At 30.6% G+C, this 13,771-nt stretch overlaps 1 protein-coding gene across 2 annotated transcripts in view; it reads left to right on the top strand.

The window, feature by feature from the left end:
• The window catches only part of LOC119669758 (serine-rich adhesin for platelets-like), a gene marked incomplete at its 5' end in the record, with an annotated part of 110,951 nt that overhangs the window by 51,651 nt on the left and 45,529 nt on the right, over positions 1-13,771 (top strand). Inside the window, 3 exon segments of one of the 2 annotated variants that reach the window (XM_038079773.1) lie at positions 5,257-5,423; positions 6,599-6,690; positions 7,369-8,571. In XM_038079773.1, coding sequence (XP_037935701.1) covers positions 5,257-5,423; positions 6,599-6,690; positions 7,369-8,571 — 1,462 coding nt within the window. 2 annotated transcript variants of the gene reach the window in all.

The following is a 13,771-nucleotide window of genomic DNA, read 5'->3' as shown; positions in this document are numbered from 1 at the left end:
GCAATACTAGGGAAACTTCTTGAGAAATAGTTTGATAATGTTGTTATTAGTTCCTTTATCTTCTATAAGAGCATAAGGCCTCGTTTAATAATGTATAAGTTGACTATACGTAGCATTTTGCCAACCCACTGTCGGAGGGAATTTCTGAATTCGATACGTCTAATTGGTTTAAATATCTATAAAGATATTTTAAGAATTAGTAACAAATTAGTTATCTAGTATTCCTCGTTTCCTCGTCCCTATTGGTTAAAAATTGAAACAGTCGATTTTCATAAATCTCTCTTGAAGTCAATTTTACATAAGAAAAATCGTTTTCCATGTACAGGAACAGATGGTAATCATTTGGTACCAGGTCTGGACTTATAAGGTGGGTGCATAAGAACTTTCCAACCAATCTCTCGGAGCTTTTGACGATGTGTGTAGCATGGCGATGGAACATAATTTCTCTCCTATTGATCAAAGCTGGCCAAAGACGGTCCAATTGTTTAAGTGGACAGTACAGTTTTGAGTTAAGAGTTTTGTCATAGCGGAACAGTTCATAATAGATGATTCTCTGCCAATTCCATCAAACGTATAGCAAAACCTTTCTGACCGTCAATAATAATATATAATGTGTATAACGTTGCGGTTCTTGGTGTTTACATTCGTAATATAGATTTTTGTGCTAAACTTCTTGATAAAAAAGTATTTCATAACTTTATACAGTAAAATACAATCATTATCAATATTTCTTATTAGTGCTTTTATTACGGATATTTAATTTTAAAAACGATTCTTAACAACACATACTTAAAGCAGCGTGAGACCTCATAACGATTGTGTGAATTAAATAATAATCTAAGTCTATTCCTAATTTTTGTTTGAATTTGGTAATAATAAAACACATTACATAAAAAGATAAGATTTTAAAACAAAAAATAGTTTCTGAATAGAGTTAGATCTTGAGTTAGATCTTAGCTCAGATATGGCTTTAAGAATACTTCAATTGTCCCGACTATTTACAGAGGCCAAAACGAAAGTTGAACCTAGGCACCAAAGAGTACGTAGTCTAGGTTCAACTTTCGTTTTGGTCTCTGTAAATAGTGAAGGCAATTGAACTATTCTTACCGCCATATCTGAGCTAAGATCTAACTCAAGATCTAACTCTATTCAGAAATTATTTTATTATCGCCATATCTGAGCTAACTTTCCTTCATTGTTTTCAAAAAATCAAATTAAAGTCAATCTAATTTACAGACACCAAAATTCGGTACACTTTAATGGATTGATAGGAGAGAAGGAAGGGGTAGGGGTTTAAGTTATTACTTGACTCTCTTTGTGTTATCTCTGTCATAAAGTAACACATGATAAAATTATACGAACTTAATTTGAACAAATGTAGTTTACCAAATACGTTTATGTATTTTGGTAGACAAATTCTCCATAAACTTAAATAAACAGTATTCCAATATTAAATAGTATTTGTAAGACACAACTAAAAGATTGTATCTATAAAAACGAAGTATACTCTCGTTACCCATTGAAAACATGTTTTTTTAAATTAAACTCAATTTTCGCTTCATTTGGTGCATTCTTTGTGAGATGCATAAACTGTGTTTTGCACTTTGCTTAGTAAACAGTTTTGCTCTTGCTTGTAAAAATATCTGTGATGTCCTAATAAATATTAAGGAGAATTCGCTGTTTTAGCGAATTGTTGAATTGTTGCTCTGTTGCAACATGACACAAAATATCATACGAAATATATTGACCTTCACAGCCATCAAGCAGTCGTCACTTCTGCATGAATCCATAAAACGGAACGATTGATTAAATCTACACAGCAAATCCACAAATCCACGAATGCAAATACAAAAATGTTATATATATATATATATTACATCCAAATGCACACAAACAAGAATATATACATATCTAAATGCAGCAGTAGATACATGCGAACTGATAGATATACAATGACAACTGCAACAGCTTGCCAAACTCGATGTACACTTCAACAGATTCGCAGTGGCAGTGATAAAGAAAAAAAAAACATGAACAACAAAAAAAAATATTTAGTATAAAATAACAGTTATGTGTTTTGTTTTTATTAAAAAAATGAAAAAAAAATAGAAATAAAACACAGGACTCCACAACATCATATCAGTTAGTTGAAAATGGCTTTAACATATATCTCACAGATAAGCGGCGGAACGAAGCTGTGCGTATAGTTTGCAATAAATTTTTATTATTTTTGCAGTTTCATGCTGGATATGCAAAAATTCTATTTCACTTGTTTGTGAGTTGTAATAAAAATATTGCATTTACTTTAGGAATTTCATAAAAATTCAGTGAAATGCACTTGCAGTTGCAGTTGCAGTTTTAGTATTTGGATTAGTTTGAAATTCAATGAATATGCATTTTAGTTTTGATTTGTAATCCTTTATGTATTCTCTGAAAGAAATTGGTCATGAATACTCATATTGAACTAACCAGCGTTATTATTAAAATATACTTAAGACTTAAACTTGTACTATTTCATTTTAAATAAAGTTAATACCAAAGTAATTGATTGTTTTAGGGATTTTTAGAAATATGTTTAAAATTGAATTCAAAATCATTATTATCCTTCTTATCTTAAATAAGATTGTATTACTAGTAAAGTAATAACTAATGTAGAAAGAAAAATGAAGTATATGAACGAGCGGCCGCAGTTCCAACCGTACGGAGCCTAAAAACTAGTCAGAACGTCTATATTTATTAGATAGATATTCTTGGAAAGATTTTCTAAATTAATTATTAAGGGTATAAATAATAAAACAATATATCTGTGTACAAGGCACTTGATGGCATTTATTTTAGTAATAGCCGTATATCATAATTATTAATATCAAAATGGATAATAGAATCAATAATATTATTGAATCTATAGAATCTATAATCTATAGCATCTATAATATTATGCTTGATATTATGTTGTAGACTTAATTGACACATGAAGATTATAGGTGTGGTAGAAAGTGACTCCTGTCGACTCTGTCATGAGGAGAAGGAAAAATCAGAACATGTTCTATGCAACTGCCCAGCGGTGGCAAGACGTAGACTCGATTACCTTGGAAGCGGGATATTAGTCCCAAGTTAAATAGGTAATTACAAATCTTGTAATTGATTTATAAATAGTCTGAAATATTCCTAGTTAAGCCTTTAGGCGCACGATAGATTTTTTAGGTCGGGGTGCTTTAATAGCCTATTTCTTAAATAATAAATTATGCTTGAAAATATTTTTCTAAGCTTACTTGTTTAATAAATACTTTTACCACAGAAAACAATACATTTTTGTTTACGGTCCTTGACTGTGTTCGTTTTAATATAAGCAATCTATCCTTACTATTACTTCTATTATTTCAAAAAGTATCACTGTAATTTATGAGAGCTAGCTACTTTTGGAAACACTTTTGTAAACTAACCTTCACAAATTAAGGATATTAATCACTGAAATAAAATTTCCGTCTTCACTGCATTTCTTTTATTTTGTGCGGCAGGGTGGAGACGAATGTCTACATACTCACCACGATCCGGTGTCCCGGAAAGTGAGAGCGCCTCCCCCTCATTCCTGAACCTATTAATAATCTGACGGCTTTTCCTCATATTTTTTTAGTTTGGTAATATGAAGAAGAAGACACAAGCCCTTTTCTGAAATAATTGCATTCCAGGACAACAATTTGTAAATAGAGTAGCCCACTTGAGTTAGGGCTTTTCTCGTGTCTAGTATATACTTCCCTCTTGATCTCTGTTAATAATCAAAGATATTTAGACTACTATAATTGGCATTTCTAGATAACTTTCTCTCTTTCTTTGTTTTAAGATTAATTTGATATCAATTATTCTAAACCACTACTAATATTTCAACACATTTTAGTGATATGGAGGCTTATATATAAACCACACGATACTGTACATACATTTTTTCGTATGACAGCTGAACTCCTGACTTGTTATTATAAGAAGTTTTTTGACGTCCACTTTGAGTCATTGCTTTTAAACCCAATTAGCGAATATAACATTAAACAATCTATGATTTCTATTACATTCAGTTTCCTTCATTTCATTTTCTGCCTTTAATGGCATTAGTTGTCAGGATTAATCATACAATAATGGCACTCTACATACATTCATATAATTGCTTTCTTTCAAATTGCCGATACGCATTAAAGGTTGTGTACATACCCATATATAATATGTATTATATACTCGATTATGTATGTACTTTCAAAACATTTCCGTGTATTTCTTAACATTTCCGCAAAAACCAAGGTATTCCTATTATTGTCTTACTGACAGTATACAATATAATCACTTAAGTTTCTCAAGAATTTGTAATTCAATATTTTTATTTTCTACCAAAATCCTAAAAGACTCCGAGTATTTCATTTAACCATTATTGACCTACTCAGAAAATTTCAATGTTAGTTTTGGTGTTTTTAGTTTCAGTACGAACCGTTGAGATTTAAAAAAAAAATTGGTTTGTGTAAATTTCCTAAGGCTTGAAATTGACAGGTACATGCGATTGTGCGATAGTGGATTACAGATACTAGTGAATACCTGGGGTGTATTGTTTGCATAGACTTCATGTCAATTTTCAAATGAACCGAAATTTCAAAATTACGTGTTGATTATTTACTCACCCAAATTAGTGTGTCTATGGTAATATTTGCTTTTGATTTAACTGCGATTTGGAAAATTTCACCTACAGCGGAACTGATTTTAAGTTAACAAGCATTAGCATTTGTAAATCCAAACTAATAACAAAAAGTCTTTTTATGAAAAAAATTAAAATGTGAAATGACAAGGCGTTGAATTGATAAATCTCTAGTATTCACCCTCGAGATAACTGATTATCTGCATTGTTGCAGATATTAAAGAATTTTGAAAATATATATCTTGAAGTTTCTTAAGATGTTATCTTTAATCTTTATCTTTATCATTAGATATTTTTAATGATCAACCCAATTTTATTTCAGAATTGTTTAAATTTTTACTAATTTATTATTTACAAGGAGTTTTTTAATAAATATCTATAAAAACTTCTTATTTACATAATTTCTGTATAAAAAAGAAAAATATTATACCAGGATTTTCTTAATAATGTCAATTCTAGACAAAAATTTTATTGGCACTCTAAGTAAAATTAAAAAAATTTTAAAATAAATTATTATATTTATTTTCCAAAAAATAATTTTAAATTAAATTATTAATTTAAATTATTATTTATTGTTTTAGGCCACGCCGTCGTTCGGGCTCAAGTATAGTTGTGATCGATGGTGACGATTTAAAACCATGTTTACCGGACGACTACATCAGTAGTCAACATTATCGACAACATTCTGGTGATATTAAAGAGATTGATCAAGAAATGTTGACAATGCTTTCTGTCAATCAAGATAATGGTAAGTCTTGCATTTTTAATATATAAGTATTTTAACCAGATCGACTGATAAGTTTGTAGAATAATAAATAAAATAACAACGTTTTAGCTAAAGTGGATTTTATGCATTAACGTAACCTCCCTCAAGATTATATAAGATCATAATATTATCATTTCAGCGCTTTTCTGACTCTTTAATGCCTCGATATGTTAGAAAAATTAATATTTGCCTTTAAACTATGTAAGTTTCGGCGGTGATTTTTTCAACGGAGCCAAGTCTTTTTTCATAAAGCATATTTTTTTTTGAGATCTTCAAATAGGTAGGAATTCCTGGTCCAAATCTAGCAAATATGTTTGTTGCGAAAGACAATCCACGTATAATTTGTAAATTAAACTATGGTAACTTACGACTTTTGACAAAGCACATTGTCTTAGTAAAAGTGAACTTTTCTGTTCATAAGATGAAGCTGTTGTTTTGCGATTTCCTTCTTCAAGCGCACCAATGGGACTATATACCGATCGCTATTGATATCCACTTTATATGTATTTTGTGAATAAAATTCCACGCGCAATGATCAGTCAGCACACGAAATTTCTTTGAATCCATAGTTTTGAAAATATAAAGAGTAGCGTCACTAAATCTTACTTACGTTATTAATTAGTTGGGCATTGCAGACGTAAGTTAACCTGAGCGACATTCACTGCCGCTAGTTAATCCTAGACTTCCTCTTTGCTTTTATTGGAGCGATGTTCCATAAGGTGGGTTCCCAGTTTAACGCATAACTATATATATCCATGAGGAACCAATCGCTGCACACATTTGTTCATTAAGCAGGGATGACTGCAGTTATCCAGAGTGGGGCATGTGGTGGCAGTGTGTCAACTTTGAGAGAACAGTGATAAGGTATGGTGGTAGTTATCAAATTAAATGCAAGCAGGCCTTCTGATTTGTATGTTTACTACTTTCACTCTCCTTACTACAACAACTGTAACTATATCAGTTATCTTGTAGACATCTTGAAATTTTGACAGATATCATTTGATATGGCAACTACTTCTTAAAATTTACATGGATTTAATAGAAGCTCTTTCAGTATAATATCTCAAGGATTTATCAGACAATTTGTTATGTATTTATATATATATTTATATAATATAATATAATATGCAATTTTACTATATTTAAATTATTTATAGGTCCACATCGTGAGATGGCTGTCGATTGTCCAGATACTTTTATCGCACGTAATAAGACACCACCACGTTATCCACCACCCCGTCCACCGCAGGTAAATATTGTTAAATCTAGCATAACTAAAACAACACACACCTTCAATACAAAAACAAAAACAAACACATTACCAACAAAACCATCATCCCATGATACCATCATAATCGATAACATTAAATCCCACATTATCAAAACCAATCCAAGTACCAATGCATTAACCAATAACACAATGTCCAAATGCACTACTCAACTCATCACAAACACACACACCAATACATATCCAAAATGTGCACAAACTAAAAACGGTAAAGGTAAAGGTAATGGTAATATATTAATTGATGCATATCATTCTAAACATGATCCACAACATAATCAACAACAACAACAACAACCCACACATCATCCACACGAACAAACAACATGTGATTTACATTTAAAAACAACAACAAATAAATTGTTTTCAACATCGTCTTCGTCTTCGGCATCGGCATCGTCATCGTCATCTCCAACATCATCATCGTTATCATCATCATCATCACCATCATCAACATTACTTACACCAAAACATATAACAACAACAAATGAAATTGGTCTTCTTAATGATACAAATGAACAATTGCAACAACAAAATCTATACAATGAACAACTGCAATATAAATTGGATCAAATCGAAAATTATGAAAATAACTTGCAAACGGAATCACAACAACAACTACAACAACCACAACAAATACAGCACCAGCAACAGTTACCATTTAAATCAGCAAGCACACATAATACACAACAACAAATACAATCGCAACAACAACAACAACAACAGTTGGGCAAACAGCAAACACAAAGTGTAAACCAAAACTCCATAGCGACAATAACAACAACAGCAACAACAACTGTTACAAAAACAACAACCACATTAAACTCATTAGAGAAACTAAAATACATAACGAGTAATAATCCGAATGGCGGAAGCATAGCACATCCTTTGCATAGCGATGAACTAGAAATTATGGCCGATGGCCTATATCGTAAGGGTTCATCGTCGCATTCCTCATCGTATGATGAAGCGTTAAGCAAAAAATCTTCGGAATCATTTGATTCCATATCATATAACAATTTGCAAAATAATAACAATAATAGCAATAATAGCAACAATAATATGTCGACTTCGACCACAACAACAACGTCGTCAGCCTCGCCCATAAAGCAGACAAACGGTGGCATTGGCGCTATGCAACGTGCCTGTGGCGATGGTTCACTCAATAGTACACGCAGTTCTAGCTCATCAACTGCAATTGCAGATGATGTTGTGGGCATAGCACCACCAGAATACACCGAATTACGTGAATTTTCCAATTCTAATAAAAATATTAGCTGCAATTTTTCAACACACGTTGTTAAGCACCGTGAATTGCCTGTGGATGTGCCGGATAGCTTCATTGAAATAATCAAAACAACTCCACGTTATCCGCCACCACCACATTTATCGTCTCTGTCATCGCAATTATCGAATTCCTCTGCCTCAACGGCAAATACCGCATTGAGCAATATCAATACTTCGCTTGCTTCCACCAATAGAGTTAGTCATGTGACGCCTTCAGCTAGCGATAATTTTAATGGTATAACTAGTTTGGGTGCAGGTACTAACTCTGCAATGGGTTTGTTAACAACTACCTTCTCTAATTTGGAACAGTTTGCTCCAACATTACAACAACAACAACAACAAGCAACACCAAAACTAAAACAGTTGGGAAAACAGAAAAGTTCATTGTCGACCTCATCTTGTGGTTCTTTGGAGGATGTGCAAAAATGTGGTTTGCAATTTGCGAACACTGCAGTTAGGCAGCAAGCACAACCTCAAGTTCCAACAGCTACTATGGATGGAGACAACGTTTCTAAAATGTCCTCTCAAATTTTGACGACCAAACATAATAATGATGAGGTTGGTTTTCTTTTCGTTAATTTACTTTAAGTTGATTTCTTTAGATTCTTTGTTGTTAAATTTCCTTCCTTTCCTTTTGTAGAATATCTTTTATGATTTTTGTTTTTGTAGATATTTTGATTTCCTTGAAGTTTGTTTGTTTTTTTTTTTTTACTAGTTATGTTAGTTGCTATTATTTTTTATTTAATCATCGTGCAGATTTCAAATGTGGAATAGGTTGTAATCGTTACCTTGTTAATATCAAAAATATATGTATTGTAAGTTTATATTAATAATAGAACGGGTTAACTATTTGTTCTACTAAAACAGGACTTTATTATTATTATTTTTATTTTATAATAGAATAGATGGCGTCCTTAAGTTTTACCTGTTTAACGAAAGCATCTTATTTGATGTTTCATTCCTAGAGTTACAATTGAGAGTTCGTGTATGATCACATTCTACTAGGTTTAGCTAGGTTATAATTTAATTATTTTACATTATTTATATAACTACTTATTATGGATGTACATAACTATAATATGGATTTCTAAAATAGTAAACACTCTGATATAAATTATCCTTACTCCAGATCTACCCACCATGACTACTATAGATGTTGCTCTTTGGTTTATGAGAAGTACCGAATAGCTTTAAAGCCTTTCCTATTATTTAATTTTTTTTTTAAATTAATTTGTGGATCTACTATCATTCTTGATATTTCTTACGTAAATTGTACTTACGCCAAAGAGACTATTATAGATTTTGCTTGTTAGTCCCTGTTTTCTCTAAAAATATCCCGATATTTTTATTATATTTAATTTAGATAACCTTCTCGTTTAATGTCGTGTTGTGTTAGTAATCACTTTAAATAATGAACTTAATTTCTTATATAAGGGATTTTTTTTTATCTTTATCTCTTATATAACATTTAACAATTTGAATATATAGGTCTTCATATATATCAGAGTTTCATACCATGGAAATCTTATAAGAGATCACTTTATCTTTATCTCTTATATAATATTTATTAATTTGAATTTATAGATCTTTATATATATCAGAGCTTCATGCCATGGAACTGTTATAAGAGATCACTTTATTTTTATCTCTTATATAATATTTATCAATTTGAATTTATAGATCTTTATATATATCAGAGCTTTATACCATGGAACTCTTATTAATCTAGATTGAGGTTAAGGCAACTATGTGCAGAATTTTTAACATCGTAATGCTGTTAATGTTAACTTTAGAATTCTTTCCATTTGTCAAAATTGAGATTTTATTATCAATGACTGGTCACTTCATTCCAATTTAGTTGGAACAAATTGAAAAGGTTGAACACATTAATATGAAATTATCTCAGAAGTTTTAGTAGGTCAAGACTTCACTTATTCTAAGTAGCTTGTGCCTCAGTTCAATATTTTAAATATTGAAAATGTAAGAAGTAGACTAAATTAAGGCTCGTTCTTACCAAGATAAAGTGTAATAAATAAAGAAGTGATGGGTATACCTACACAATTTCCGCAGTGAAGTGTGACTCTTCAATAACTTCTAGAAATTCTTGCTTAAAAAGTAACTATAGCTGTATATTTTTTTTATTTATGTGAGAAATTATTTTTAATTTCTTATTAGTTAAATTTTATTTCTATTTTACTATTATTTCACTTTAATTAGTTCAATTTGTAAATTTTCATTTCGATTAGTTTGGTTCGTTTTCTGGGTAATAGCTTGTAGAATTGTCCTTTATAAATGTCGTACAATTTTCAACAATATCTTCCACTTAAAAGTTTTTAACCCAACAAAATTTTCCTACAACTTAACTAGCTTTCCATGTATTTCTCTTGGCTACTGTGTGTGTATGAAGTAAAATTCCAATTCCAAAATGAAGAAACTATTTTTATTCTATTAGTTTTACATTTCTTTTTTTTTTTTTCTTCAAATCGAATGTTTCAAAATGCATTCTAAGAATATTGTAAAGTTTTCCTTCGTCTACCTCCCATCACATATTACATATCGCCGCATCAGTGCATCACAACTAAATGCAGTATTTAATTAAATGAATCACAATCATGTATATATAAAATTGCATATACGCATGCACTCTTACATCCTTCTATATCCATTTACACTCTAGCTTACATACTGACACGCCTACTAATTTACTCGCATATTTGCATATACATACACGCATACACGCTCTGTTATCACAGAAACTTTTGACATATTCCACGAAACTTGGTTCTGTTAGCTGAAAGGCAATGCCGCTGTGCTAACATGAGAACTCGGAAGAAAATTTTAATTACAAAACGAAATTTTATGAAGTCTATCATCGGCTTTGTATGAGTTCCTTTGAGGAGGGCATGTTGAGCTGGGCATGTAGCAACAGCAGCGTCGACATCTTATGGAAAATTTAATTTTTCTTATTTTCCGTTGCTTGTCACTTTACGAAGTGTGAGAACATTTTAAATGTCATTTAAATGTCTGTAAGTGCACCCTACACACATGTTGATACAGCACATTTTCGTTGCTGTTTGAAGTTTGATATTTGAAGTTTTAACCGAAATTGTTGTCACTCATACGCCTACGAGCACAGGCGAGTTGAACTTTTGCCTAACACGAAAGTTGTGCTCTGATGTGATTGTGTTACAAGTTTCAGGTGACAAAAGATGTTAAAATGATCATTTGAGGTTACTTGAGATGTTAAGTTTGTTAGAATTTAAACTAAACGGTAAAATAATATGTTCATTTATTTTTTATATTAAATCATAAACTAAATTTATTTAAAGACTAAACATTCCGATTTGATCTGAGGTCAATTATTGCTTAGTCTAATGAAGAGATAAACAATAATCTAGTCAAGGCGCAAAAAGGGGTTTTGAAGAACCTCGCAGTTAATAGAGAGTAAAAGTGCTCAGGTGCACTGACTCAACTAGCTTCAACATAATTAATTATACAAGTTACTATGTGATTACAACTAGATTTATTGATCATTTTTAAAATGCAATTATAAGAGCTAAAATACTCTTAAACAAGACACAACAGGGAAGATTTCACGCATACATATCGCCCACTGTCATTCCGGAACAATATAGTATCACAATTCTCAATTCTCCAATCCTCAATCTTTGCGTATATCATATACTGTAGTACTTATCATTAGTTTTTAAAAAAGATTGTTTCTTAAATTAATTTTTATTTCCATTTTTTAAACATATTTAACTCTATATAAGGATTCTATTCTTTATAAATTATATAAATTAATATTATAATGCAACAAAAACGCTCATTTTATTCGAGACATATAAAATGGTGGCTCCCTTAACATAGTAATAGGGATTATACTAGAAATCAATAAAGATTAATTACTAGTAATAGTAGTATTATTTTGAAAACATAATCTGTAGTAATATTTATTTATGAGGAAAACCGATGCGGTGTTGATCTCCTTAAAATTGATTTATGATATATTTTATGAACATTAAACGAGTATCAATAGCCACTCTTCATTGGGTGACATAGACTAATAGCACTCTAAACATATGTTCTATCTAATATTTCTTAACAAGGAAACAAAACATATATGATGGTGGCTCTTTCAAAGTAGTAATAGAGATTGAACTAAAAATTAATAAGTGTTAATTACCAATAATATTTTTAGAAACATAGTCTGAAATAATATTTATTAATGAGGAAAACCGATACGGTGATGACCCCTTTAAAAATGATTTATGATATAACTTATCAGTATTGTATCAGTAGCCAATCTACATTGGCGGACATAGAGTGATTGCCCTCTAAACATATGTTCTATGTAATATTTCTTAATAAGGGAACCCCATGGAGTAATGGTTCTCCTTAAATATGATATTTACAAGTTATGAGTCTTTGTATGTGCAGTAAGTCTTTACATATGAGGTGATGGTCCACTAAACGTGTAACCTAAATAATTACTTTTCGTAATAGAGACCATAGAGTAACAAATAAGATTGATTCATAGGGTATAAATGTGGCAGTGGCGCCTTTAACGTATGTTATGTTTCATAATAAATGAGACCCATGGAGTAATGGTATTTCTTAAAAATGATTTATAAATGCAACTAGTCCTAGTATGTGATATATGTGACAATCATCTCCAAAATGTGTGTCTAGAGTGAAAAAACCTTATGGGATAATGAACCATCCCCTGTTAAATGTGCTTTATAAGGTTTTAGTATGCAAGTGTCAATCCCGACATAAAAGTCATAGTGTCTTTTTGTTGTGCGATAAATGACATATTTTGAGATATGTCAAATAATAGCACAGCTATTATTTTAGTACTTCATTTGAATAACTTTTTTATTATTAAAATTTTCAGATTCCATCGTTTCGGTTTTTTCCTTATTGTATACCGTTTAAGGTGTCTTTTTCGTTTTATCTATTAAATACATGTTAAAACCATCTTCATATTTTGTAAAATGTATATGTAATCCGACTCTTTGTTTGTTGCTATTGGGGGTAGAGCAGTTTATTGTCCATATACCCGATGATGTTAGGGAGTGGATATATATTGACAAGTGTTTAAATCTTTATATTATAAGGTTCACTAAAAAATTTCAATTAATTGTCTTTAAATAAAACAGTTAATTAAGCATAATATCCTTAATTATAATTAATATAATTAGATTTTTCAAAGTTAATTATCTCTAAAGATAGCATTTTCTTAATAGAAACCATTGTTTTAGAAGGCTGTTTTGAATAGTACTGAATTACAACAACAACATTTTTATTATATATTAATTGTGTTTTTGACTGAGCATTATCAAGTACTAATTATTGGTAATATTTTTTATTTGTTTTATTTAATTATTCGTAAATAAGTTTTTGAGGCTCTAAGTCACAAAGATTGAACTCGTGCTTTGCCAAATTTAATTATATCATCTTTCTTTTTTATAGCTTAAGAAACAAATATCTATATTTACTATAGCAATTGTTTGTTTTTTTTTTCAATTTTATTTATATCTCGACAGTTTTTTATCTTAATCGAAAGATTTACTATAGCAATTGTTTGTTTTTTTTTTTCAATTTTATTTATATCTCGACATTTTTTTATCTAAATCGAAAGAATTCAGTATACTTCTGACATAGGGGATTTCTTTTCAATCAAGCCACATCATTACTTCTGTGCTTCTGTTAAGTAGTGGCTGTCCGCCCGTCTTTCATTTGTTTATTTCTTCTA

This window comes from Teleopsis dalmanni, chromosome 1 (genome assembly GCF_002237135.1).
Source record: "Teleopsis dalmanni isolate 2A chromosome 1, ASM223713v2, whole genome shotgun sequence".
NCBI classification, from domain to species: Eukaryota; Metazoa; Arthropoda; class Insecta; order Diptera; family Diopsidae; genus Teleopsis; species Teleopsis dalmanni.
The sequence above is the reverse complement of the archived record's forward strand: the minus strand, read 5'-3'. Positions and strand labels throughout refer to the sequence as shown.